The sequence below is a fragment of the Gallus gallus genome, chromosome 10 (assembly GCF_016699485.2).
Source record: "Gallus gallus isolate bGalGal1 chromosome 10, bGalGal1.mat.broiler.GRCg7b, whole genome shotgun sequence".
NCBI classification, from domain to species: domain Eukaryota; kingdom Metazoa; phylum Chordata; class Aves; order Galliformes; family Phasianidae; genus Gallus; species Gallus gallus.
The window spans coordinates 7,817,412-7,843,893 of NC_052541.1; the positions used below are offsets into that span (position 1 = coordinate 7,817,412).

At 37.0% G+C, this 26,482-nt stretch overlaps 2 protein-coding genes across 5 annotated transcripts in view; both read left to right on the forward strand.

The window, feature by feature from the left end:
- NEDD4 (NEDD4 E3 ubiquitin protein ligase) overlaps positions 1 to 21,525 on the forward strand; it is a 50,221-nt gene extending 28,696 nt beyond the window's left edge. For all 4 annotated transcript variants that reach the window (XM_015291880.4, XM_015291881.4, XM_046899258.1 and 1 more), the window contains 23 exons: positions 782 to 843; positions 1,590 to 1,692; positions 2,192 to 2,361; positions 2,921 to 3,038; positions 3,224 to 3,391; positions 5,150 to 5,215; positions 5,855 to 5,974; positions 6,434 to 6,640; positions 7,521 to 7,598; positions 7,854 to 7,908; positions 7,995 to 8,053; positions 8,857 to 8,922; positions 11,020 to 11,249; positions 11,846 to 11,967; positions 12,062 to 12,132; positions 14,347 to 14,442; positions 14,921 to 14,994; positions 15,134 to 15,194; positions 15,783 to 15,842; positions 15,930 to 16,037; positions 16,496 to 16,592; positions 19,562 to 19,634; positions 19,710 to 21,525. In XM_015291880.4, coding sequence (XP_015147366.3) covers positions 782 to 843; positions 1,590 to 1,692; positions 2,192 to 2,361; positions 2,921 to 3,038; positions 3,224 to 3,391; positions 5,150 to 5,215; positions 5,855 to 5,974; positions 6,434 to 6,640; positions 7,521 to 7,598; positions 7,854 to 7,908; positions 7,995 to 8,053; positions 8,857 to 8,922; positions 11,020 to 11,249; positions 11,846 to 11,967; positions 12,062 to 12,132; positions 14,347 to 14,442; positions 14,921 to 14,994; positions 15,134 to 15,194; positions 15,783 to 15,842; positions 15,930 to 16,037; positions 16,496 to 16,592; positions 19,562 to 19,634; positions 19,710 to 19,812 — 2,367 coding nt within the window. In that variant the 3' untranslated portion in view covers positions 19,813 to 21,525. The remainder of the gene's footprint in view (positions 1 to 781; positions 844 to 1,589; positions 1,693 to 2,191; positions 2,362 to 2,920; positions 3,039 to 3,223; positions 3,392 to 5,149; positions 5,216 to 5,854; positions 5,975 to 6,433; positions 6,641 to 7,520; positions 7,599 to 7,853; positions 7,909 to 7,994; positions 8,054 to 8,856; positions 8,923 to 11,019; positions 11,250 to 11,845; positions 11,968 to 12,061; positions 12,133 to 14,346; positions 14,443 to 14,920; positions 14,995 to 15,133; positions 15,195 to 15,782; positions 15,843 to 15,929; positions 16,038 to 16,495; positions 16,593 to 19,561; positions 19,635 to 19,709) is intronic.
- A 206-nt stretch (positions 21,526 to 21,731) lies between these two features.
- PRTG (protogenin) overlaps positions 21,732 to 26,482 on the forward strand; it is a 100,251-nt gene continuing 95,500 nt past the window's right edge. Inside the window, exons 1-2 of the mRNA XM_040706297.2 lie at positions 21,732 to 21,861; positions 22,043 to 26,462. The gene's annotated coding sequence lies outside the window, so the exon portion shown is untranslated. The remainder of the gene's footprint in view (positions 21,862 to 22,042; positions 26,463 to 26,482) is intronic.

Here is a 26,482-nt window from a genome sequence, read left to right on the forward strand (position 1 = left end):
TAACAAGAGCCTAGAGTTCCATCCCAGAATTCACAAACAGCTGAGAAAGCAAAATCCATTTTGACTTGAAAAAGGGATTTCCAAATGTTCCTAAACACACAGTATGGTAAGAAGTTAACTGCTTTTGTAGGAGTTGCAGAACAGTAGCTGAATGATAAATATTTGTTAACCAGAAAAAAACAAGTATATTTTTCTGTAATGGTCCTTCACGTGCATTTCTGTACTTGTACCCAGGATATATATTTGTAAATATAAAATCATGTCTGTTTGTTTCTGTGCTTCTTTCTGTTGAGCAACTTCACTTTCACAAATCAGAGGAGATGTTCTCAGGAGTGGATTCCTCTGTGATTTTTTTAAAGACTTTCATTTTTGCCAAAACCTGAAGCTTTTCATATCTGTTCTGCATAAGAATATTTGAAAAATACCAAAGCAAGGGGGAAAAAGTTATGGCAGATCTTTTGAATGTGTAAATTGAGAAACGACCATTTTCAGGCTGAACAGTTATTTTTCCCTATGCCTGTGCTTTAGAAACTGTAACGTGTATGTATGTATATTTTACACACTGAAAAGGTTCGTTGTTCTTTTTTTCCCTTGAACTGGGGAATTAACTTTCTTCCTACGATAGAAGTTGGCATTGATTGCCAGAGCTTTCACTGAACACGTAATTCAAATTTAAGAAGCTACGCGGGCTTTAAGAAACTGATTTAAAATTTCTGATAGTTTTCCTAAGCAACAAACGTTCAATGATACAAACTGCTTGAAAAAACTTCTCTTATTCCAGACAGAACATCCAAGTATGGAGAGACCATATACCTTTAGGGATTTTGTTCTTCATCCAAGAAGGTTAGTAAACACCACATAAGAATTGTAACTTTCATATCCAAACAATTCAATTATATAACTAGTTGTGTGTATATAACTATTGCCTGCATTTTCATGTTTTCATCTCAGAAACTTGAATTTCAAAGGAGCAAAATATTTGCGGTTCTGCTAAAGTCAGCATTTGTTTGAATTCTTTTTCAAATTGAAATTGTTTCCTCCCTTCCTTTAAAAGATGTCTGTTGTTTGCCTGTTTCTCATGAACTGTTTCATATGACTTTAATTACATAACGAAGCTAAAACTGAAAAGCTGCTCACACTTGAAAAGCCCTGTTAGGAAAACAAGCAGTTATAAAATACGTAACACTTCAGTATTGATTTTGGTGTTACACATTTCATATTTGTTGTTGAAACGTAGATTTTAAACCTAGATCAGCAATGTAGAGCAATGGAGATAAAATTCGTAAAATGCGGTGTTTTTTCATGTAATGCTTTCTAGATATGGGTTGTAAAGATCCTTCTCAGCCACATTGTTAGCAGAAGAGGTAATGTGAAGAACTTTACATCGCTTGATTTTAGATTTTTAGCGCTTTAGGGTGCGTTCACAAGTCTTAAACCTGATACCATTATAGAACTTGGTTAATTCAAACTGTAAGAAGTGGAGTTTATGTGGAGAAACTTCAAAATAATCCTCCAGCTGGACTTATTTAGCTTTGAATTTTGTAACAACTTCACAAGCGTACGGTAAGAATGCTTTTTCTCCTCTACAGCCATAAATCAAGAGTTAAAGGTCACCTTAGATTAAAGATGACTTACTTACCTAAAAGCAATGGATCTGAAGAAGAAACCACAGAACAGGCCGAGGAATTGGAGGTGGGAAAATGCATATTTTTTGCTGAGAAACCTAGCAAACATTGGTCTTTGGCTACTAAGGGTATTAATCATGAAATGAATGTTAGAAATCACTAAAATTATTTTTAGAAACAAGCCAGTTTGATCTGATTGCTTATGTCTTGCTGTGCAGCTGTGTGTCAGTGTAAAATAGTTTTTCTATCTGAAGGAGTGTATTGTTGTTGTTCTTTTCCATAAGAAGGAAAATGTACATTAGACTTCAGTTTTGTTCTTATGCTGCATTGCCGCGTTTCCATATATCTTTTTGTTATTACATTTCAAGAACTTGAGTTTGAGATTAAAGTGATTCGTGCACAAGTCTGTCCTCTCATTTCTTAAGAAATGCAACAAAACTGAGAGCCAATCTTAGTGGTTTAAGATAAAGTAGAACTGTACCTTAAAAAGGTGATGATTTAATAATTTGGCATACTTTTTCACTTTGATAATGCAAATTAAAAGTAGTTAATATTGTGTCTCTTAGCCTGGGTGGATTTTATTGGACCAACCGGATGCTTCTAACCAGCCACAACAGCAGCAGCAGGAATCTCCTCCACTGCCTTCAGGCTGGGAAGAAAGACAGGACATCCTTGGCAGGACCTATTATGTCAATCATGAATTCAGAAGAACACAGTGGAAAAGACCAACTGCACAGTATGTCTTTTGGCTTGAAGATTCGACCCTTATATTAGTTTTCAATTTTCTCTAGTTGCACTGAAAGCAGGAAGAGCTAGAAAATCCATGCCTTGAGAGTTAGATCTGAGACCTTTCCACATCTGAACATCCAAGCCCATATGTCTTGGTCATTGACTACTGGTCCATTTAACTACAAAACACCTTTCCTACTCTCTGGAAGCTTATGTTCAAATTGAAACTGCTTGTAGTTGTAAGAGATGATACAGTAATGCAGAGGAGATTATTTTTCAGCTCTAAGACTGGTTCTTCCTTCCCAGCAGTGACTCTATATTTACCTTGCTGTTTTGTTGGTTTTTTTTTTTTTTTTAGACCAGAAATTTTGTCCCTTAGCACATGAATTACAAAAATAATACTTGAAATGCTGTCTGGTTATTTAATTTTACTGTTCACATTAATTGTATTGCTTGTGACTGCTTCACTTTCTCCATCCAAAACAACTGTAAGGTGTATTTTTTGTCATTGAAAGATAAAACATGACTGTAATATAGGTGTTTTTTTTTTTTTTTTTTTCCAATAGGGACAATGTAGCTGTAGCAGATATTGGTAACATGCAGTTGGAGGCCCAGCATGCGTTCACTCATCGGCGGCAGATATCAGAGGATACAGAAAACCTGGACAGCAGGGATTCTCCTGAGGTAAAAACCACATGTAAATATTTCTGGAATGCATGTAGGCTTTCACCTCTAATCAAAAAGCTTATTTTAAGTATTCATAACTTAAAACTATTTTTATATATATATACTATATGTTCTCTCTCTCTCTCTCTGTGTATATATATATATATATACTTTAAAATATTTTTTCTTGTTTCTTTTTAAAGAGCTGGGAAATTATAACTGAAGATGAGGCAACATTGTATAGCAATGAGAACCCTCAAATACCTCTACCACAGAACAGTTCTGATATACAGACTCATCTTGCAGAAGAGCTGAATACCAGACTTACTACCTCTGGAAGTTCAGCTACTGGCCAGTCAGCAGCCTACACTGTAAGTTATTTTTTCTCATTGTTAAACTTGTATTAATAAATACTTTGTTTTAGCTGTTATATTTTTAATTTCATCTCAAATGTTGAGAATTTAAGAGTAATTTTACTATAGAAGCCCATCTAAGCAAACATTTTAATATTTCCCACTTTAATTGTATAGAACAGAAATTTCTACCTGAGTCTGAGGCTTGTGTTAACTATTCTTCAGACTAAGTCTACCTTTTATTCCAGCATCATGCTGATCTGAGTAGTGCTGAAAAGCACAGATGAAGAAGGCTGTCTGTAATCATCCCGAGTGTTTATTTCTAGGGGAATAGTTCCATACTGGTAACTTCTTCTGTTAGGACAAGTTTAAAGATAACTCATTTTTCGTTGCAAATATTGGAATAAGGTTTTATGATTTGGGCTGAGTAAACTTGATGATTACACAGCAATAAAAAAGAGGCTTCACTCATACAGCTCTAAAATCCTGCACCGGTTATGAAATCTGTCTGACTTCCTGCAGGTCTGTTCAGCTGACTAACCCAGCAGAAAACTGTCTGCTTTTTCTCCTCAACACTGATTTCTGCTGTTTTAGCAAGTTGAAAGAGCACCCTAGGTTGTCTGAAAAATGCTATACCAGCAAGGGGAAAACAGCTGGAGTGCACAGCAATGAGTGAGTCTTTTTGGTGGCAGCAAGCAATTAAATAAGCTTAGCTGTCTTGTGAAACCTGACCTTCACAAAGGGCCTTGTAAACTGATACGTATAAATATATGACTTGAGAAATCCGCTATCCATTGAGGAAAGCCTGTAGGGGTGACCCAGGCCATATGATGCATAAGATGTATTTAAATGAAATTATCAGCTTTTGTGATGCTGAGGTTGCCATTCCAAGTGTGACTTAAAGGTAAATTGCTTGTGTTTTTATAAGATTTTACAAAGACATCTTAAGTGTTTCTGGAAATAGTGAAGTGAGAGCCACAAGACTTACATATTCAGCATCCTATGGATACCAAGAAAACCATTATTTCTGTTTGCTTGGTGGGTAGCCTATGTGAAGGAGGAAGCAGACGTTCAAGTTATTTGTAACAGCCAGCTAGAACAACAATCTTGCATCCCCTTGTCTCCACCACTCAAAAAAATCCAAACAAGCAATAAAACAAACAAACAAAAAGCCTGCAAAATCAGTTTTCTCTGAAATATTCTAGGAGGGTGCATGGGAATGTGGAGAACAGTACTTCAAGTAATCTTGAAACTTCTGGAGGAGGATGAAATACAGTTGCTTAATTGCAATAGCAGATGAGATATAAAAAGTAGCTCTAGGCAGAAATATGGCTGCTTATGCAAACTGTAGTAATTGAACCACCTCTTTTGGAAAGCTGTTATCTCAGTCTTTCATGTCTTATTTAAACTGCGCTCTGAAAACTTTGTTGGCTCTGATGTGTCATAGGCTGTAGTCCACTGATAAAATAATGTGGTGAGTTCTATATTGTAAATTCAATTGTAATATAACTGGTAGCAAATAACTGATGCTTTAAATGCCAAAATACCTATTGTTAGGGTTTTCAGAGCTTTTTCGAGTCTCTGTATTAATTTTCTTTGAAGTTACAGTAGATGCTGTGAGCAGTGTTACTAGCAGTGTTGAAACAGCAGTTTCAAAACAAATGATGTTTTCAAGATGAAAACTGTAACAGTTCAAAGTCTGATAATCATAGTTTACAGTTTGCTGTTGTCCTTAAAACTGCAATAATAGCTGATATTCTTCTCTGCTACTTCAAGAACCATTCCAGCAGAAGAGGTAGTCTGCAGACATACAGACTTGAAGAGCAGCCTGCACATCCAGTGGTACGTCATCATCCAAAAACATTTGTTCATAACATTTATACTGATCAGAGGCTTGTGTAACACAGAAGTTGGAGAATGTAGAACGTTTTATTTTAGCTGTGTATAATGGGCTCCTGGCAGCTCTCCTGATAAAATTGCAGTTATGAAAGTCTAGCAGGACTGGAGTTCAATTGTAAAGCTTCCACCTTCCAACTTCGTGTTTTCAGGTTAACATCACTTAATGCATGGATAGAGCTTGCAGAGGGAAATGATTCTCCCATGAAATACTGTTTTTGAAATCATTTGCTTTTATAATAAAGGCTATACCACTGTCCTTATGTTACATTTTCATGGTGATGCTGCAAAATTATGAGTTCCTAGCCAGAAGTAGTAGATCAGCCATGTCTAAAGCAGATATATAAACTGGTCCTTTTAATCCTTTTGGATGAGAGGCTTGAATTAAAAGTAAATAAATAAAATAACTCTGTCACTTGATATTTCAGTGAGGATTTAGATACTACTTTTCTAATTTTCCAGTCCATGGAAAATCATGGATCTTGTTAATTATTGATTTTTTAATTTGGCAGAGGAAAGCCTTTTCATAGTCAGTTTCATAGTTTTCCTAACTGTTTTTTTTCTTCTGTTATCATTAATATTTAGTTACTGCCTACTTCATCTGGATTACCGCCAGGCTGGGAAGAAAGACAAGATGAAAAAGGGAGGTCATATTACATAGATCACAATTCCAGAACTACGACTTGGATAAAACCAGTTGTACAGGTACTTTCTGTATTCTCATTATTGTTTTCATTCATATAACCCTTTAAACACCTCACATAATAGGAGTTAAGTTTGGAGATGTCTTTGAACTAAAACACGTGAGAGGCATAACCTGATAACAAATCACAAAAATCTGAGGGAGTGCAACTGGAGTTGGTAACAGTAGTATTTATGGTAAGTCACTCTACGATTAACGTATCAGGAAAGCCTTCTGGAATGTGATAGCTGTTGGGGAAGCCTGAAAAACATCTTTCAACTTTGGTAGCCTAATCTGTGATTGTTAGTCATGTTGTTGATAAACAAACCTGTCTACTGTTTGGCATTTGCTTTATCAAACTGCTTTCGTGAGTCAAGAAATATTAGTACCTTAATATTAAGATAAAATGCATTGTTCCAAGGATACTTTTTATTAGTGTTATTTTTATTCTGGGTTTTTTTTGTTTTTTTTTTTGTCTGTAGATTGCTATGGAAGCAGGTCAGTTGCCAGCTGCACAAAATACTTCTATAGCAAGACAGCCACAAGCAACATCAGGTGATTCATCACAACAGTCTTCTAATCAGCAGCCTGAAATGGAGCAAGGATTTCTCCCTAAAGGCTGGGAAGTTCGACATGCACCTAATGGGAGACCATTCTTTATTGACCACAATACTAAAACTACAACATGGGTAATGATAACTGCTAAATATCTCCTAAGCATCTCCTAAATAACATTGCTGTTACAACTGTAGAACTGTGATAGCTTATATGCACAGAGGTCAGTTTTGTAATCCTGTCTTCCAACAAGAAATCCATTACCTTGAGTCTTTTACATCCTACCGTGCACAATGTAAATTGCTGTGAATTCCTGGAGCAGGCCAGGTGTAGCTACAGTATGGATGAGAGTGTTCAGCTCTGGTTCTGCTGAGTGGCACTGCTTATCACCAGCCTCTCCTAATAGGTGGACTTAAGTGTTTAAAAGTAGGTCAGTGTTACCTACGCTAGGTGAAAGGGAAATGTAGAGAATATGTGAAAATGATTCAAAATGAATTTTAATTTCTTTGGAATTGTGGAAAGAGATCACTTAACACAAATATATTTTCTCAATTTCCCCCTGCAAAAAAAAAAAAAGCAACCCAAATCCAAAACAAGAAACCCTATACTTACAAACAAACAAACAAGCAAAACCACAAGGTGTCCCAGAAACCATGTGGAAAGATTGACTCAATTATACTAAGACTGATTTTAGTGAAGGATTTTTGTGTGTGTGCGTGTGTATGTATATGTATGCGTGTATATATATATGTATGTGTGTGAATAATTATGTATATATACACACACACATAGAAAAGTGAGAGGATTTAAATTTGATTAAAAGATTATGATTGTAAAGTACTGAAAGACTGATGATCCTCAAGGCACTGCCTGGCTGTAAAATATGCAACAGTTATCTTGTTGGTGCTAGGCATGCTTTTTACATGGTCATTAACAAAGAGGAAAGCAAAATTAAAGCAAAACAAAACAAACACTCAAAACAATTTTAACATGCTGATTGTTTTGTTTTCAAAGGAAGATCCAAGACTGAAAATTCCTGCTCATCTGAGGAGAAAGACTTCCCTAGATCCAGTAGATCTAGGACCATTACCAGTAAGTGTATAATTTTACTTGTTTTGGGGGGATAACAATTTAATTTAAACTGCCACAATCTGAATTTGTACATGAAAAAAAATGCAGCCTGCTGCTTTAAAAAAAAAAATAAAGTTTTTCAAGTAACAGCAACAAACTACATTTTGATTTCCAGAGTTAAGAATAGATGGCAGCAATCCCTACAACTGCTGATCACCTTGTGTTCTATGCAAACTGTGTGATTATACATTTATAGTAAATATCTCCTTCTTACAGCCAGGGTGGGAAGAGAGAACACACACAGACGGAAGAATATTCTTCATAAACCACAGTATGTACAATGTAATATTCTCTCACCGCTCATCATTTCATTACTGTCGTCTAAGTTAAGGGAAATAATTATGAAATACCTTGCAGATACCAAGAAAACACAATGGGAGGATCCTCGACTGCAGAACGTGGCAATAACCGGACCAGTAAGCTTTTCTTTATGGCTTTATATATTTTTCAAGACTGTGATTGATAGAATCAAACAAGCTCTCATCATTTATCAGGTCTACAAGATGAAACTTTTGCGGATATTTGAACAAGGCATACTTAATTCTTTAAAGACTTATTTTCTCTGGAAGTGGTCTTTAAATACCAGGAATAAAAATCAGTTCAAAAAGGAAATGTCTGTAAAGGGAATGAAGTTCATTTCTAAGTGAAAAATAATGATCTGGCCTTGATACTTTATCTGAAGTTCAAAATTACCAGGACTAATTGCAAAGATGGTACACATTATAATTATAGAATGGGTTTTAGTGTTCAACTGATATCTGTGTTTATTAATAGCCCACATATGTAAACAACCGTCTCTGTCCATGGAAAATAGAGGTGTTTGTAGCCAGGTTTCTCATGATAGAGCATGGAAAGACTAAACGCTATGTAGGTCATCAAAGACATTTCGACCACTTTGATCTTGGCAGGTCGGTGATTTTAGTCAGTTACATCAGTTAATAGTAAAGTGTGGGATAAATTGTGTGGAACTGATCAGTACAGATGTTTTGACCAAAGCTGTACTTTTCAGATTTTTTGAGCTGTCCGTATATTCATAAATTGAAAATATTGTTGATACTCAGTAAAAAAAAAAGTCATTGTTTTCTGAGGACTTCAATATATGCGATGTAGATAAGTTTCTTACTTATATATAATATAGACAAGTTTCTTACCTTAACTGTTAGAACACCTAGAACACTTTTTCACTTGTTGGTTTGGGGTTCTGTTTGTTTTTCCAAAGGCTGTGCCTTACTCCAGGGACTATAAGCGGAAGTACGAGTTCTTCAGAAAGAAACTGAAGAAACAGGTTAGTAATGAACAGCAGCCCAGCACAAGGTTAAGAAATGCATGCCCCCAAACAAAGGAAGCGTGGGTTACAGGGAAGAGAAATTATGTTTCTCTGACCTCCTTTGAGAATGTAGAAGGACTGTCTGATTACAAATACATTTGTGAAGCAGCAGCTTGATTAACTTGATTACGATTGCCATTTGATCTAACAGTAGGGTTTGTGACTATGAGCCACGAAACTGAAAGCAGTCGGATTGGAAAGCAGAAACTTTAAAAGGTTAAAAACGAAACTTATAGGTGGGCTGTAAACATAAAAGACGGAAAATCATTGGCATAGTAATGGTAATAGCTTTTGGAAATCAGAATATAGAAAGAGGAGTTCTCACAGAAGACTTTAAACTGTTCAGATAGAAATCTGATCAGGCTAGATGACTGTAACAAATTGTTACAGCCTTAAAATGTTAAGTTTATAAATCTCATTTGCAAGTTGTAGTCTGAACTGGCAGTGACCGTTGTATTTATAACACTTAGCATCTGGATATCCAAATAAGAAAACATCTGTGGACAACTGCCATCAAATTTAGTGTCCTTGGGGATGTTTTATATAATGGTTGACTTTTAGTTGACACCTGTACTTCACCTATTACCTAGCAAATTTATCTATAGCCTTTCTAAAGCCTGTGTACTTTGAGCTGATGTGTACATCTTACATAATTACATACACATCTTGTTTTCGTGGTCAACAAGCTTCTGTTTGTTCTACTGTCATTATCTCATTCTGAGAAGTGATAGACTGCTCTTGTATCCAGTGTAACCAGAGCGATTTAAGAAATACGCAGGTTCTAAAGCATACATTACCATTGCCTTTTAAATGTTGACATCTATGCCAATGATAATTAGGGTAATGGGTTGATTTAAATTGAGATTGAATTATTGTAGACCTTTTTTTTTAATCATCTAATTTTAGTTTCAGTAATTGATTCTATAATTGTTTGAAGTGATTTGCAGTGAAAATAGTGTATTTTATTTTAAAATGCTTCTTAGCTTTCTCAGATGATGAAATAGACCTGTATATTTCAGATGCTGTATAAATTTGATATCTACTACTGTACGTTATTTTGCAGTTTGGGAAATGACAGATAATGCACTCTCCCACCCCATGTAGTTATTTTTTGTTTGCAGCTTGGATCAAGCTGTTGTTGGATGGAGACATATATATTTGTATGCCTATATATATATAGACATTACATTTAAAGACAGATTCCATTATTTGTCCTCTAGTTAGGCATTTCTGCATTGAAAAATTCATCAGTTCCGTGTAGTATACGACTGGCTCTTTAAAATCTGAACTATATTGAGTTTCATTGCACCATCATAATCCAGTCATTATGCAAAATGGGTTGAAATTTCCTGTTCCCATTGTCACTGAATTTCTCAATTTTGCCTCCAGTAGTTGCTTACGTGAGCTGGCTGAAAAAAAGTGAAATCAAGAAAATACTTTGTTCTCATAGTGATTTTGGTACTTAAGCAATGTTTTATCTCTGAAAGCTCAGCAGCAAGTATGATCTCCTTGAATATTTTTTAATTTAAATACTTTCATATATGATAGGAGGAACCTTTTGATTTGTTTTCAGTTTTTAAGTGGGTTGATTTTTATTTAAGTATTTTAGGAATGCTTGTTTGTCATCTCTACCACCCCTTACAGTTAAAGTACTGAATTGTATATTGAAAGTGAAATAGATCAGAGAGAAATATAATAAAATAATTTTATTTATAAATTCTGAGGTGTTGGGGGGGTGTTTTTTTGCTTATTTTTTCCAGTCAGGCTTAGAATATGATGAATTAAACGTTTCCATACCTCAGTGTATGCAGAACTGAGCGTATGCTATTATTAATAAGAATTTATTTTAACATGATTTTCTTGGGATTCTACATCAGTAGAACTTAATATCTGAAGCTTTCCATGCTGATGGAATTTTGTGTAGATAGGACCTCCTATCAGCCAATGTTTTTCCACGTTATTTAACACAAGGATTTGCATGCCACCCATTTGTCTGTTTACAGACACTGATATTTGTTCCATTAATCTGTTTTCCTCTTCATTGTCATTTTTTAGAGTGATATTCCAAACAGATTTGAAATGAAAATTCATCGCACAACAATCCTTGAAGATTCTTACAGAAGAATTATAGCTGTGAAGAGAGCAGATTTCCTTAAAGCAAGACTTTGGATTGAATTTGATGGTGAAAAAGGTTTAGACTATGGAGGAGTGGCCAGGGAATGGTTCTTCCTTCTCTCTAAGGAGATGTTTAATCCTTACTATGGATTGTTCGAATATTCAGCTACGTAAGTAATATAGTTTCAGAAGATTTGAGTACTAGGGAAGGCAGATTCATGTTATCTCTTGTATGTACTTCAAAAATGGAATTAGTTTAATTTCTTTTTTCTTTTTTTTTCCTCCTTCTTTCTTTCTCCTCCCTTCTAAATTATATTGGAGGGTTTAATTGATAATAACTGTGTATACTGGTTTTGCAGAAGAGTACTGAGGAAAGAAAACCTACCTTTTTGGTTTTTTCAGCAGTAGGCCTTTTCATCTTTGCTTGCACAAACATACATCTGCAGCCATCTACTACCTTCAGAACAAAGAGGCAGAAAATAATTCCAACTACTTTAATAGGAGTTAAGCACTTTTATGTGGTGTATCTGTAACTTACAAAGATAATTTGTGGCGTTATTTCTGCTAAGCTAATAGAATCTTCTGTTGAGTATTATTTATAATATTTTAGATTAGTAATTTACTAATTCAAATATAAATATTTTTTTAACTTCATAAAAAGTAATAGCTGATTTCATCAGTGATGTCTTTCAGATCTTTGAATGTGGAACTGTTCCAATAAAAAAAATTGTTTTTGTTTCTTTCCTTCTGCTTCCCTCTGCTTCAGAGATAACTATACTCTGCAGATCAACCCAAACTCTGGACTGTGCAATGAAGATCATCTCTCTTATTTCAAGTTTATAGGTCGAGTAGCTGGAATGGCTGTTTACCACGGCAAACTTTTGGATGGTTGGTATTTACTTAATGCAATACTTGGATTAATATTGTGCATATTTTGAACATTAAGTTACCTACTGTTCAATGTATTTGTTCTCCTTTAAAGCATTTTTCATTCGTCCTTTCTACAAGATGATGCTCCAGAAGCCGATAACACTTCATGATATGGAGTCTGTGGTACGTAATTTACTTTATCGTGTATGTTAGGATTTCACTTTTTCATATGTGTAATTAATGGCACTGTGAAGATTAAAAATGCATAATTCAAGGAATTTTTAGGATATGTTTTATGAGACTAAGTTGTACAGGAATTAAAACTTTCACTGAAAAACAGACAGACTCCGGTCTGAATTAGTTGACTAAAAACTTGACTGAACTCAATGATGTTTCTAAAAATATTTTAGACAGAAAGTTACTTAGAAATAAATATAAGCATGAGCAGCTTTGGAATCTCCATATCAACCTGTTTCTTAAGTTTGTTTGTGTATTTTGATGGTTAAAAAGTAACATATTACGTGTACTGCCAGAGATTGAAAATTGCAGTTAGTAATAAAGTATAGTATTCTTAGAGAAAAAACCAATCTCTTGTTAAATGTATTTAATACCCTGATAATGGGTATTATCCAGAGTGGTTTTGGGCAGAGTAATTTTTTGTTCAGTCTCTAATTTATTACTATTTTTGCTGCCTCGTGAGAATACTGAATATAGTTACTGTGTGTTTCTGAGTAATAGGATAGTTTTCGCCTTGTCTTTTTTTAAATACTGTATATCTTAATTTTCATGTCCTATGTTTCTGAAGTCTTGTCTGGTGATAAAGGGAAAATAAAAACAGAGATGAGAGACTTGAGTCTAAAACATGTGACTTCAGAACATGCTGTGTTGTCCTATTGCAGTGTTGATACATGTGATTTCTAGTCCTGAGAATGCTGAGTCTTCAGTTTCAGAAGTCTTTGTAGTTTTGTACAGTTGCAGAGCCTATGTACCCAATACAGATTATTTGAGATTCTGGAATTCACTGAGCTGTAACAGAGCCATTTTTAGCTGAAAATGTGACAATTTTATTTTGTATTTGCTATTCTGAAATTGCAGGTTGGAACCTTCTAAGATCTGTGTGTCACACTAATGAGCAAATGACTTTGCCTACTTTCAAGAATTAATTTTCTTTTCATTTTGGTTTATGCTGACAATACTTCGTGCTTATGATTGTTGGGTACTTATTTATAGAAAAGTTTAATGATAGTTTATGTTGTGAAGAGAGTATGTCCATTACAAGAGATGGCTGCTCATAAAAATACCATCCTATATCTAACCTGCACGGTAGCTGTTTGGTAAAGGAGAGGAGGAGGATTTATTTATTCCATTCTTTGTACCTGATGCTCTGCTCTTAAGGAGAGCAATTTAATAACAAACTAAATATATTTCTCACTGACTCTTGAACTTGAGATATTAATACAATCATTTTCAAGCTGACAGCATTCCCTGTGCACTTAAATTAGAGCAGCCTTTTTGTGAATTACTAGCTTATGCATCCTGTTTGAAGGGTCTTTGTACGTAGTCATTTTGCTTTAACAAGCTTTACTGTAGCAGAAATATGTGCATCAAAGCTTTAGGATTGAAGATGGGAGTTCAGATACGATGCCTTCAGGGAAACAGGTATCCAGGTACCAGCTGGGCATTACATTAGTTTGTAAACCTGATGTTGGCAAACCATTCATTCCAGTGTGATGTTTTCACACTAGAGTAATTAGACTGACACAGTTCTTTTAAAACTAAATATGCCACCAAGCACTGAAAGGTTAGTCATCATTGTCCTGGACAGCTGTGATGCTGTAAAGAGGAGCTTCTCCTGTAGAAAGATGTCACTATCTGGAAAGGGAGTGTTATGTTCCAGTTTCTCATGTCCCCGTGAGAAAATTGATGAAAAGTAAACGAGAAAAAAAAAAAAAAAAAACAGGAGAAAATCTGATCTACAGCTTATGCTTGGAAAATAAATCAGATATAAAATGGAAATAAAAACTTAAATATAGTTAATTGCTTTTAATTATGTATGTGTGTGTGTATATATAGATATACTTAAAACCACATTCTTGCATGGTTTTTTTTTTTTTAAGCTCTACACTTCTCTGCAAAGGCTTCATTGCTGTGTGCTTTTCAATATATCTGCTTTTCAAGGTCCTTGAAACATAAATCTTCTGCCTTCAGTATTGAGTGAAGTATTTGTTGTTGGCTTTGATGGGCAAATACAATGAAATCACTACAGCACTCAGTCTGCAAAAGACCAGGAGTTTTTTTTTATTCAGGTGTATTTGCTTAAGAAATGCTGATTTTTGCTGTGTCTACCTAAGTAAGTCTCTTGTAGTCATTCATTAAACTTGTAATTCTCTCTTTTAGGATAGTGAATATTATAATTCTCTGAGATGGATTCTTGAAAATGATCCAGCGGAACTGGACCTCAGATTTATAGTTGATGAAGAACTTTTTGGGCAGGTTAGTATGCATATATAACGTAGAGTAGGCAAAACATGAAACAAAACATTTGACCTATGAGAGTAGTTGATTTTATCTGTATGGTATTAAGGAAACAAGCCAAAAAAGAACCCATCGTTCAGTCATGTTGGTTTGTTTATTCAGCTTGATTCCTTTAGCTGGCATATGCTCATTCCATCCTTTGTTAGTCAGGATATGACGTGATAAAGGACTTGGAAATGAGCACAGACTGTATGCAAGTGTAAGGCATTTATTGTAGCCAAATAATAAAAAATTGAGATTGACATGTTCTCATGTGGCATCTCTAAATAATGTATTGGAAAAAAATATATATATATTTATTCTACAACCTCTGAAATTTGTACTATTTCTCATAATTTTCAAATTCTACGTTCTTGAAGGTTTAGCTAAATTACCTAGTATTAACACATGAATTGTATGTATCTTATGTAAGACCTATTCTATGTACCTCATCTAGACTCATCAGCACGAACTGAAAAGTGGTGGATCAGAAATAGTTGTCACCAACAAAAACAAGAGAGACTACATTCAGTAAGTAGTGGTCACTGTGCAAGGTATCTCTGCATAGCCTCTCTAGTGATCAAGCCTATGTGTTGGCTGTATTAACAAAATAAAGTTGTTAATGTGTATAAATTGTTTTTAATTTAAATATTCACTTTTTTTCCCACAGTCTTGTAATTCAGTGGAGATTTGTGAGCAGAGTACAGAAACAAATGGCAGCCTTTAAAGAGGTATAATTTTAGATACAAAAGATTCATAGAATTTGGTGCATCCAGTCTTAAGCTGGGTTTTTTAGAATGTGACATCCTAAAGACCTGTGGTGGTATTGTTACAAGTTTAAACAGGCAGTGGCACTTTGTAATGTCAGCTTTGAATTTTCTCTGTCTTAAATTGTTTTGGTAAATTTTTACTGAGGTGGTGAATTCATATTGGAAAATTTGCATATTTTTCAATCCTGGCTGACAGCTTTAGCTGTTATGTGAATTAGTTAATGAATTCTGCAAAAATGAAAATAGAATCAGACTAAAAGAATTAAATGAAACTAGCTAGTTTGTCCTTATTTGTGTAAATGATATTACATATATGATAATCAGAGTTGATAATTCAGTACAGTGTGGTAAAGAAACATGAAATAAGTCAGAATTAAAGGTCCTGCAACCAGACGGTGAATGGCTGAATTTCAAGCACCTGTATTTGATATATTGCTTAGGCTCTGTTTTCTATAATGTACAAGTATCATTGTTTGTAAACAAAAATGCATGAATTGTCTTGATTTTAAACTATTGTCTTGATTTTAAAAACTTCTGTTACGTTTTTAGGGCTTTTTTGAACTAATACCTCAGGATCTGATTAAAATTTTTGATGAAAATGAGCTGGAGGTGAGCATATCATAGAAAAGAAAACAAATTGTAATGAAACTTAATGTTACAGACTTAACCTTTGCTTGTTTTGTTTCATTTATGTAGTTACTGATGTGTGGACTGGGAGATGTGGATGTAGCTGATTGGAAACTACATACAAAATACAAAAATGGCTACAGTGTGAATCATCAAGTAATACAGTGGTTTTGGAAGGTATTACAAGACTTATTTTTATTTTTTTTCACTTAAGGAAACCTGTTCAAAAGATTCTTCCTTTCAGCTATGCTAGGTCAGCATGTAGTTGGTTCATCAGTAGTTGGGTAAATATTTGTATGCTGAGAATCCTGAGAAGGACGATAAGAAAACTGAATGAGATGCATGGTAGGAATGTAACAGACTGCTGATAACTTGCCTTTAAAAAACAAAGCAAACAAACAAACAAAAACCCTGTTTGGGGTTAAATATTATTGTGTAGCTTGCTGTGGCACAGTTACACTGAAGAGGATAAATCTTCTATTTAATAAAGTAGTGGAATTTGGCTGCTCGTTGATAACATCAGGAAACTTCAAAGACAGTAGGGGTGGGAAGTATGATGCATAAATCTACTAGCTTAAAACCTTAATTAAAAACATTTCAGCTAAGTCTTTAATTGTAATTATTGTCGTACACAGGCAGTCTTAATGATGGACTCTGAAAAGAGAATAAGATTACTACAGTTTGTTACTGGCACATCACGTGTACCTATGAATGGGTTTGCTGAGCTTTATGGTGAGTACATAAGATTGTATTCACAATTAACTGAGAACATGATACAGCTATTTTAATGATGTTTGACTTTAAACATACCTTTTTTTTTTTTCAATTTCTATTTTAAAATGAGTTCTGAAGAGCTACAAAGATCTCTGTTTAACACCTTGGTGAGCTTGAAGAAAATTCTGTTTCATAAGATACTGTTACAAAGACATGCTTGCAGCAGTAGTTAACTTCAGATTCTCATGAGTTCTGTAACTGCTTTCATCTGCCCCCAAGCCACACCTACACAGATAAAATTGTTTGTAAGGATATACTCTGAAGTGGACCACTGAAACGATGTGAGTTAAGCATGAGCCAAGAGAGAAGTAGCAAACCCACAGCAGGGAGACTGAAGCAAGCAGATGGCAGTGGGAGGCAGACTGCAGTGCTAAAATGAGATGGCCTGCTGTGGAAAGTCTGTGGGCAAGCAGATAGGACAGCCCGCCAAGGGTAGGGATGCTTGTGAGAAATCTGTTTTCAGCTGCCATCAGCTATTGAGTTTTCTACTAGACTACTTCATTAAGGCTGAATTGCAAATGCAAGTGACCGAATAGTCTAACTTGTGTATTTAAATAAACATTTCCTTCTTTGTAAACAAGACAGTGATTTGTATATAAAACAAATCACATAATGAACAAATACCAACCACTGTGTCCTGGTTTTCCCCTCTCTTCATTTTCATTGTGAATACTTTATTTTTTTTTTCCATTCCATCACTGAAGGGTTGTGAGTACCAACGAGAAGGATGCTGTGTGCAGCAGAGCTGAGCCAGGTGTCTGCTCTCACACCTGATCCACGGGTACTGCTTTGGAACTTGATAGGAATTCTGTTTCCTCTGGAAGCGTTTTTAGACAAATAAACAAAGTCCTGTAAGGAATGATAGAAGGAAAGAAACTGTTGAATCTCTCAGCCCCTTTCTGCTCAGGGATCTATATCCTTGGGCAGCCTTCTGGCCAAGTTACAGTTTTGGTATTTCTATTTAGTCTTAATGGAAAGCTCAGTGAGCACAGTGCTTTAGTTCTTTCTTTTACAGTCGTTTCTTCTTCGCTGTGGCCAGCATGCCACCCTCGCTAAATCCCAGTAATGGTCCCAGCCACGCTCGTATCTGCTTGTATTTTGAAGGACTGTCGGTGGTTCCCAGCGCTCGGTGCTTGCCGTGCCCCACGCCCGGGCTGCTTTCGTTCTCGGGGCTCTCTTCCTAGCGGCACATCTCCCTCTTGTGGCCACGCCGGGAATTTCTGCTCATTAAAAAAAATGCGGTGTGAATCGACCCAAGTTTGAGAACAGACGCACAAAACAGATGAGATTTCTTCTGTTTCTTGTCTTCCCCCTAGCCCTGCCTTTTGTAAGCCTCTAGTTCAGTAGTTGAGAGGCTAAAATACAGGCTTATTCACACCTGCCTGTGAAAAGGGAGCTTTATCTTTGTGTCACATGGTAGAAAGCATTGTCAATTGTAGAACTACTTCTCTGCTTCATCCTTCTTCCAGGCGTTCTTCCTACTTGCCTTCTCCAACCAACATTCTATGCTGAACAAACATGGAGCTGGAGGTGTTCCCACAGCTACTGCTGTATCAGTCTTACTGATAATATTTTAGGGCTGCGTGCTCAGTGTCTGCTCTCATCTGTCAAATTCATTCCCTGTATATATACAGAGTATAGTTACTGTGCGTTGGTTGGTATTTCCTGCCTTTCTGTGTATGTGAGCAGCTGTGGGAGGATTTTCTCCACTTGTTTGGCTTTAATTTGGGGATGTATCATTTATTGTGTATTCTGGTGCTTTGTGTTCTTTATGTATCTTGGCTATCTTCTTCCATATCCACTTCTACAACTTTGTGTTCATTTGTTGGTGGTGTTATATGCATTTTATTACACATTGTAGTATTATCCTTTCTCTTTAACATGACTATGCCTATGCTTTTCTTCATGCCTCCGTAAAGCCACAAATGAAATATTTTTTTATTGACAAGTGTAACAACAAACCAAAGAACCCATTTTAGAGGAGTCATAGTCACCTTCTCTTTTATTCATATTAAAACCAAAATAATTTCATAGGTATAGTGTAGAGTACCTTAAGCCATATACCTTAGCTGTATCCATGGATCAACATATTAGCATTACTGCTATTCATCTTTAGTCTGAAACATGTTTCTCCTTTTCCAGTTTAGTGGCGGAGAGCCACTCCATCTTGGGAGCTTCCTATTTGTATTGATGGTCTCCTTGTAGAAGTGAGAGGGTACCCACCATCATAGGCCATCTGTTCTCTGACAAAATAGTGATTCTGTACTACACTGTCTTTTTGACATGCTGACAAATACTTTCTACAGCTTAAGGAAATGGTTACAAAAGGCCTTTCCCATCCACATGGGCAGAGTTGATTAGATTTAAAGAACTTTCAGATATGCCATACTGTAAAACAGTTGCTGAAGGCTCAGGTGTAGTGCAGCTGCAGTTGCTATCCAAAAGTTCTCTCAGGTGCATGTGTTCGTTACACGAGGTCGCTGAGTCTCTGGAGTTACACATATGGTTGCTGTATTTCAAAAAGTTTTCAGTTACTCTACTCTGCTGTTGCCTAGGTAAAGGTACAGATTAAATAATTTCTGTTAGGTTTTGTAACTTGGCACGTCGTGATAAATATGTCTAAATTTTTACACAGCATAAAACTGTCTTCCACATGAAGTATGCAGTGCCGGTTGCTATGCATATGTGTTTGGGTCTTAGACTTCTGACTCTAAGGTGTAAAAGTCTTTTGAAATTAAGATGTACCAAGAAATACTTCAAGTAAATTCATATTATTGACCATTATTGTGTATACTGTATTTGATTCGTGCAAAAGGCTCCTTCTAAAGTCAGAATTGGATGACAAAAGAACAATGCATTTCATAATCTGTAACGATAATGAGAAGAATCATATGATCAGGTGAGAACTGAAGTACTCTTCCCTACAGGTTCAAATGGACCACAGTTGTTTACAGTTGAACAGTGGGGTACCCCTGAAAAACTGCCGAGAGCTCATACCTGGTGAGTATTTAATTTAGGTAAACTATATCCTTGAGTTAATGATGAAATACTTAAGAATTTTCATCTGTTTTTCAGCTTTAATCGCTTGGATTTGCCCCCGTATGATTCATTTGAAGATTTATGGGATAAACTTCTTCTAGCGATTGAAAATACTCAGGGCTTTGATGGGGTTGATTGAGCCACAGACATAAATTGTGATGGTCCAGTGCTGCAACTTCATTTCAAGGGTTTACAGATTTGAATTTTCCAGGGACTACCATTTTACTTAGTCACATGAGTATTCAATCTTCATAGTATCACTTGTAAAATGAGTATTAAATATTCACTAGCTTTTGAAAACGTATTTTGCCATTTCCACAGTTTTGTATACTTTGATAATGACTACAATACATACATTGGATGGGCCAGTGCCAAGTAAGTCAACAGCTAAAATGTTTTTAAGCAGTTGCTTCTTCTTACAGTATTTGACAGACTGTCCTGCAGTAAACTACTGAAGTAAAGCTGTGAAGAAATCTTTGCAGAGGATGTAAATTTGAATTGCTGCTTTGAGAGAAACGACTGAAATTGTTAGTGAGTTAAACATATTACTTCATGTAATGCAATATCATCTGTGCTGCTTCAGGCTATTTGCTACAGACCTGCCCAAAGCACCTTATAATTCAGCATATTAGGTAAAACATTGCAGAACATTTGTTGGCGTTATCAGCTATCAGTTTGCAGAACGTTGACTTGCTTACAGGTTTTTTTACTTTATAATTTCTGTTTCTAACTTGCTTTTGTTAAGACAGTGTAACAAAATTGGGACTTTTTATAAGACACAAGCAGCATAATTCTGAATAGTAATGAGAAATTATATCCCTTTTTTTGTCAGAATTTGTATACTGTTGTTGGTTTATTGAGTGTTCACTTTTTTTGATAAATTTGTAGTTCAACAATGGATAATGTTTTCAATTCAGCCTTTTTGCAACAAATTAATCTTAAAGTAAAATTTGTATGAGTATCACAGAGTATTAGTTACTGGTAGTTAGAGGCCTTTATTATCCATTCTTGCAGTATTGCACTACATAACAATAAAGAACATGTTTACAGGGTTTTCTGGGCCAAGTTCAGCAGTCTGATGTGTGCAAACTTCTCAGAAACATATGGGAGTTTTGCACATGTAACCAGGGGCAGAATTTGGTTCTTTAATATGTTTACAGGTTATGCTAATTTCTATAGCTGCATTTTTATATTTTTTCTCCACTGTTAGTCTAGAAACCAAATTTGTTAATACAGTATAACCAAAGTCATAACCAACAATGTGCAATTTATTGTAGATCAACCTGTCGTATAAATATTAGTTTGATTTCTTTTGTAAATGTGGGTATTATTTTGTATTAATGCCTTTTTTGTTTGGTTTTTTTTTTGTTTGGTTTTTTTTGAGCAAGTGCTGGTTAAAATGCTTAGTCAGCTTGATGAGAAAAGAAAAAAAAATGGATCGATATACCCAGCTTGCTGTAATTTCAACTTTCTGTTACCAATATGATCAGAGGAAATGACAGCATCTAGCTTCGGCTAGCAAGTTTCTGTTTAGTCAGTCTTCAGAAATATGCAAGAAGGTATTGTAGCACATCTCTCTATGAAGATATGTAAATTATGTAACTTGTAATGGGTCTTAAGGGATATTTAAAATCCCAGTTTGTTTTATTCTTTGACTAGGTTGCTAGGGCTGAGAATACTACATGTAAATAAAGGTAATTTATACAGATTTCCCAAATCTATATGCAGTTTTGTAAAACACGAATGATATATCAGTAAATCTGTATAGATTTGAATGTAGCAGTATTTGTTGCATACTTAAAAGTATAAAATAAGGATCCTGAAAGCAGTAAATAAAAGTTTATTCTGATAAGTTGTGACTCAGTTATTTGAAATGCAAGTTGGTAATCTTGAAAGAGTAAGAATTTGTTGCTCCTGAGCAATAGTTCCACCATAATATATTACTGACTATATATGTAGCTGTTTAAGTGCAGAAGTACTGTTTGCCAGACATGCTGCCTTTAAAAAATGTTTTCATAAAAGGGTAACTGGATAACTGCAAACCTTCATTGTATTGTCAGCCTAGAAACACTACACAGCAGAGAGGCAAAGGCCCCACAGAAACTTCAGCTGACTGTCAAGCTCATTTCAACCTGTGGGAGCACCCTTCTCAGCTGGTCACAGGCATACAGCTGACAGACATCAGTTGGTGAGTGCAGCAGAAAAGAGCCCTGAAATTCTGCTCCCAGACAGCGTGGACTGTCTAGCAGTGGTGGGGATGCACTGCAGGGCTTGGTCCCCAGTGCCAGCTCTGGGAAACACCCTGGTGCATGGGAGGGGGCTTGTGGGGAAGGATGCTGCTGATAGAGAGTGTCTGGTGCCTATTCTAGGAGCTGAGGGCCCGTTAGCCTTACCAGCAGGAGCTGTGCTACAGGCATGGCACTGTGTTGCCCAGTTCAGGAGCCAGTGGACAAGGGAGCAGACTTGGAGCACCAGGGAAGATGAACAGCAGAACATAACCAGGGTTTTTGTGGAGACCTTGTGGTGGAGGCAAGTGATTAAACCATGGAGTGATTGTAAGAAGGGGAAGCTGAGGATCATAGATGGGCAGCTGCTGAATGGAGATTCCCAGTGTGGACAAAGCTTGTGACCTCAGGCAGCAGAAGAAAGGCTTCTTCACTGGCCTTAGGTATGCAATTTCAGAATTGTTTTGATGCTGTTGGAGACAAAGAAAGGATTGAGGTACATTAGGGGAGGGCTCAGAGCCAGTTTAAAGCCACAGCTTTAAGCTAGGTTTGTTTACGGATGGCAATAACAGACCATCACTGAGTGTGAGAACACAGGTCATTGGTGCTAAGTACTGGGGCAGGCTGACAGGAGGTGGCCCTTGTGGAAGCCACCAAAGGCTGAAGAGGGTCCACTTCAAGTGCCTGAACACAAGTTCACAGGCAGGAAAAGACCAGGAGGAGTGAGAACTCTGTGTGCAGAGGCAAAATACAGTGAAGGTGTGATGGGATGGTACATGTGGCTGCAGCTGCTTGGATGCAGGGAGCCCTTTGGAAGGGGGGTCAGCAGGCTGATACAGAGCCTTGTGATGTAGGACATAAGAGACACCACAACAGGTAAGTATCCTGCTGAGGAGTTGGATTAGGTTACCCAGTTGTCATGAAGAAGTGGGTAGAGTTGTCTTGAAGCATCTCAAGGAACTCCAAAGTTGCAAACCATGGTTATTACAGGGGACTTTAAGTTCTCTGACCAGTGCCAGAAAGCTACCACAAGGGATCTTGGAGGTTTCACAAGGGAATGAGAAACAACTGAACCGGCACCAGACTGGCCAACAAGGTTGCTGCTCCTGGATCTGCTGCATGTGGCTTTTTCCTTGTATTTTCCCCATTCCCTGTTCCCAGAGATGCACTCAGACTGGGAGGGAGGGGTTAACTCCAAAGATCCCACTACAGTGGTTTAGCAAAGTATTTCATGAGAAACGCTGTTACTGGTGTGGTTCTGTGGGCCAGCTACTGACTCTTTACCAGAGTTGTACAGATCAGGCTTGATCAACACACAAGGAAGCGTGACAATTTCATTACTTTTGGCACCCAGCAGCTCCAGGTGACAGTACATCAGCAAAAAATCCCGGGTAGGTATGAGACAAATGTACTGATCAGTAAACAGCATAGATTTGAACAAGATGCCAACTGTAGAGTGGAGGCTGGACCGGAAAGCGAGAGAGAGGATGGCCATAACAGAAATAGTTTTACTTTGTTTTAAACACTGAACTGAAAGCTAGTAGATGTTTTTAGTATTTGTTTTCTCTGCTGCTCCAGGGCTGAGAGCTGTAAGCGTAAGAGTTCATTGCCATTGATCGTGGCCTCTTCAAGCAATTATTGATTCAAACTGATTTTAATAGAACCTGAACAATACAAGGATCTGGCCTGTATGTAACCTCCTCTCTATTGATGAGGCTGCGGCCCCTGGCTGGTGCCTTCCACAGCGGTTGTCATCTCATCTGTTTGACTTTGGTTTTCAGCAGTGCAAAGAGCATGAGGATTTGCTGGGTTACTGTGGGGCCTGGAACTCTGCGCCCTACGAGCTGAAGGTGCTGGGAAACCCAAGTGGTGCTGCGTGGGGTCACGAGATGGCGCCTGCCGCTTCCAGGCTGTGTGCGGGCATGCAGCCTGCAACGTGACTGCTGTCATTACTTTAGGTATTCTGAATCAGGTACAGAGTGCTTGAGCTGGTTCTCATGCAAAGTCTGCTTAGAGCACTGTGAGCAAGGCTTTCTTAGATTGCCAGCGTGCGTCAATAATTTCAGTATTTTGGTCCTCTAAAATTGTTTCTCTACGCTTTCCAATTGACTCTAAGGGCTGTCACGTGTAAATGCTTCGTGGTGTTGTGTTACAGAGATGAGACCTTAGCTACGAATAAGAAATATCCAGCAGCAACTTAAATTTGGAGAGGGACCTGTGTCTTTTTTTCCCTTCTAAATTAACTTCTCTCAGCTGCCAGTTTTTCAGGCTGGGTTTTAGTTGTCTCGAATCGTTCCTTTCCCATTAAGTGGTATAGCTGATTCCTCAGCATTCTTCCTGCATTGTGAGGCACAGCTGTGGGTTATTAGGGGGTTAAACAGTAATTTCTTTTGGTGCAACTGAGGCTTCACTAGTGCTGCTTGCAGGAGACGTGACATAAAGGATCTTTAATACTATTAGTAAGTCACTCCTGTAGTATAGTAAACTTTTTTCCTAGAGACAGGGTTGAGTACAATAAATTTTCCTCCTTATCCTGTTTTTTTTTTTTCCCTCTCTAACCTCATTGTTTCATACATACACATACTTTGCAAACTACCTACTGCTTTGGTCTTTGATTTTTCTGCAAATCCATACCACAGCTTTGGTGCTGTTTCAATAATTGACTGCCTTCACAAAAATGGGTGCATTTCCCATTGAAATCCACAGGCTCTCTGGCATACCTTCAAAATGAAACATGACCTGGATCGGCACAATTTCCTTTTTCCTTTTGTTCTTTTTTTCAGTGCGACTTAAACGTTACTTAGCAAATACATGATACCCTTACCGAGTCCCCAGAGTGGAAATTACATCACTACGATGAGAACATACTAAAACACGTATGAAATATTTAGAACCGAAGATGTCTGCTTTTAAGTCCTGTTTTCATTTTACTCATTCCTCGTGTGGTCAGAAGTAGCGTAGATTGTTGAAACAGAAGACTCGCCTCTTTTGTCTGTCACTGCTCAGAACGTCTGTTTATTTGTGTTTTCCTTTCTGCTTCTTGTTCTTCATTAGTTTGTTGTGGCGCTTGGATTCTTCGCGTAGATCATAAATCATGATCGAATGATTTTCTTTGTATGAGATTCTGTTGGGAGGGGGCAGTTTATTTTCATCTCTCTCCTCTTTAGTGAACCATTTGTTTCAAGGAACCAGCGCTCCGTTCTCATGATGTGAACTGAGAGCAGCTCACGTATTATCTGCAGTAAGACCACCGCCAGCAACAAAAACGTCAGTACGTTCAAAAGGCAAACAACACCTACCGTCTTTGTTGTTGTAAAGGAAGATTAAGCATTTAACTAGCTGCTGCTTGGCTCTACGTGGCTCACAAAATCAGCATGTGAGAAGCAAGCCTAGCTTTGGTACTCTTACTCTGAGTCATTTTTCTTTGAAGTTGAGACTTAACTGCTTTTGCTGTGTGAAACGTGTATCATTAGCACGCTAATCAGAATACAAACAGCTCGCAAAGGGGATAATGAGGGAGAACTTGTGTGTAATACTTGTTTTACATCCACGTGACTCTGTAGAAAAATGTTTTGTTTCGCTGAGCTGTCCTTAATTTGAGGTTTCTTGCTTAATGAGACTTCAAACAAATTCTGCATTGTGGGTTTCAGGTTTTCATCCCAGAGAGAGGCTTGGGATTTCAGGGGGAGGGGGATGGCTTGAAAAACCTGAACAAACATTAAGTGAGCACGCCTCTTGAGGAAAGACAGATAAGGCAGCCTTCCTGGATGTGACAGCCTAGAACTTCCAGCTGAAATATACCGCAGACTGAAAACATGCACTGCAATTTGTGTTTCTTAAGCCCTCTTGAGTGGAAGTTAAATCTAATGAGAAATGTGTTCGTAATAGTCTGATAGCTTTTCTGATATTTTCTACAAGTTGAAATGTTTCTGACTTGGATTTTCTTTTGAGGGCTGCGAACACACATGTCCTGCTACACACTGCTGCTTGGGAGCATGTAAAATGCTAAGGGTTTAAATCAAATTGCCCCGAGGAATGGTTACTGACCTTTTGAATGCAAAGCTGTCAAAATCTTCAGCTAGACATCGGTTAGAGAAGAACACTTATGGCAGATCAATGCAAATTAGAAAACAATGTGGTTCTGACTTTTGGTAATTCCTAGTTAGTAAGAAACAGCTCCTGTGCTCCAGCAGCTGCTGGAAACAAACCCAGTGTGCTTAGGAGTTGCCATGAATAACATGTAATAGGTGGTTTTGTTGTTGGTTGGTTTTTTCTTTTTTTTCTTTTTTTCTTTTTTTTTCAGGGAAAGGCTTTTATAATCTACTTAAGAAATTAAAAGTTGTCATTAATTACCAGATCCTGATACAGTTATCTAAGCAGGACGCTTCACTGACTTCAAAGGGATTTTTGTCTGCTTAAGGAATGCAGGGTCAGGCCCTTAACCAGTGATAACTTTCTTCAGTGGGTTGTCAGATATGACGAACTATGCCACTTTAATGGAGGTTACCCTCACCGTGCCATGCCATCCCTTTGTCCTGAAAACCGGCTTTCTTCACTTGCTCAGGTAACTGAGTTTCTGGGTGG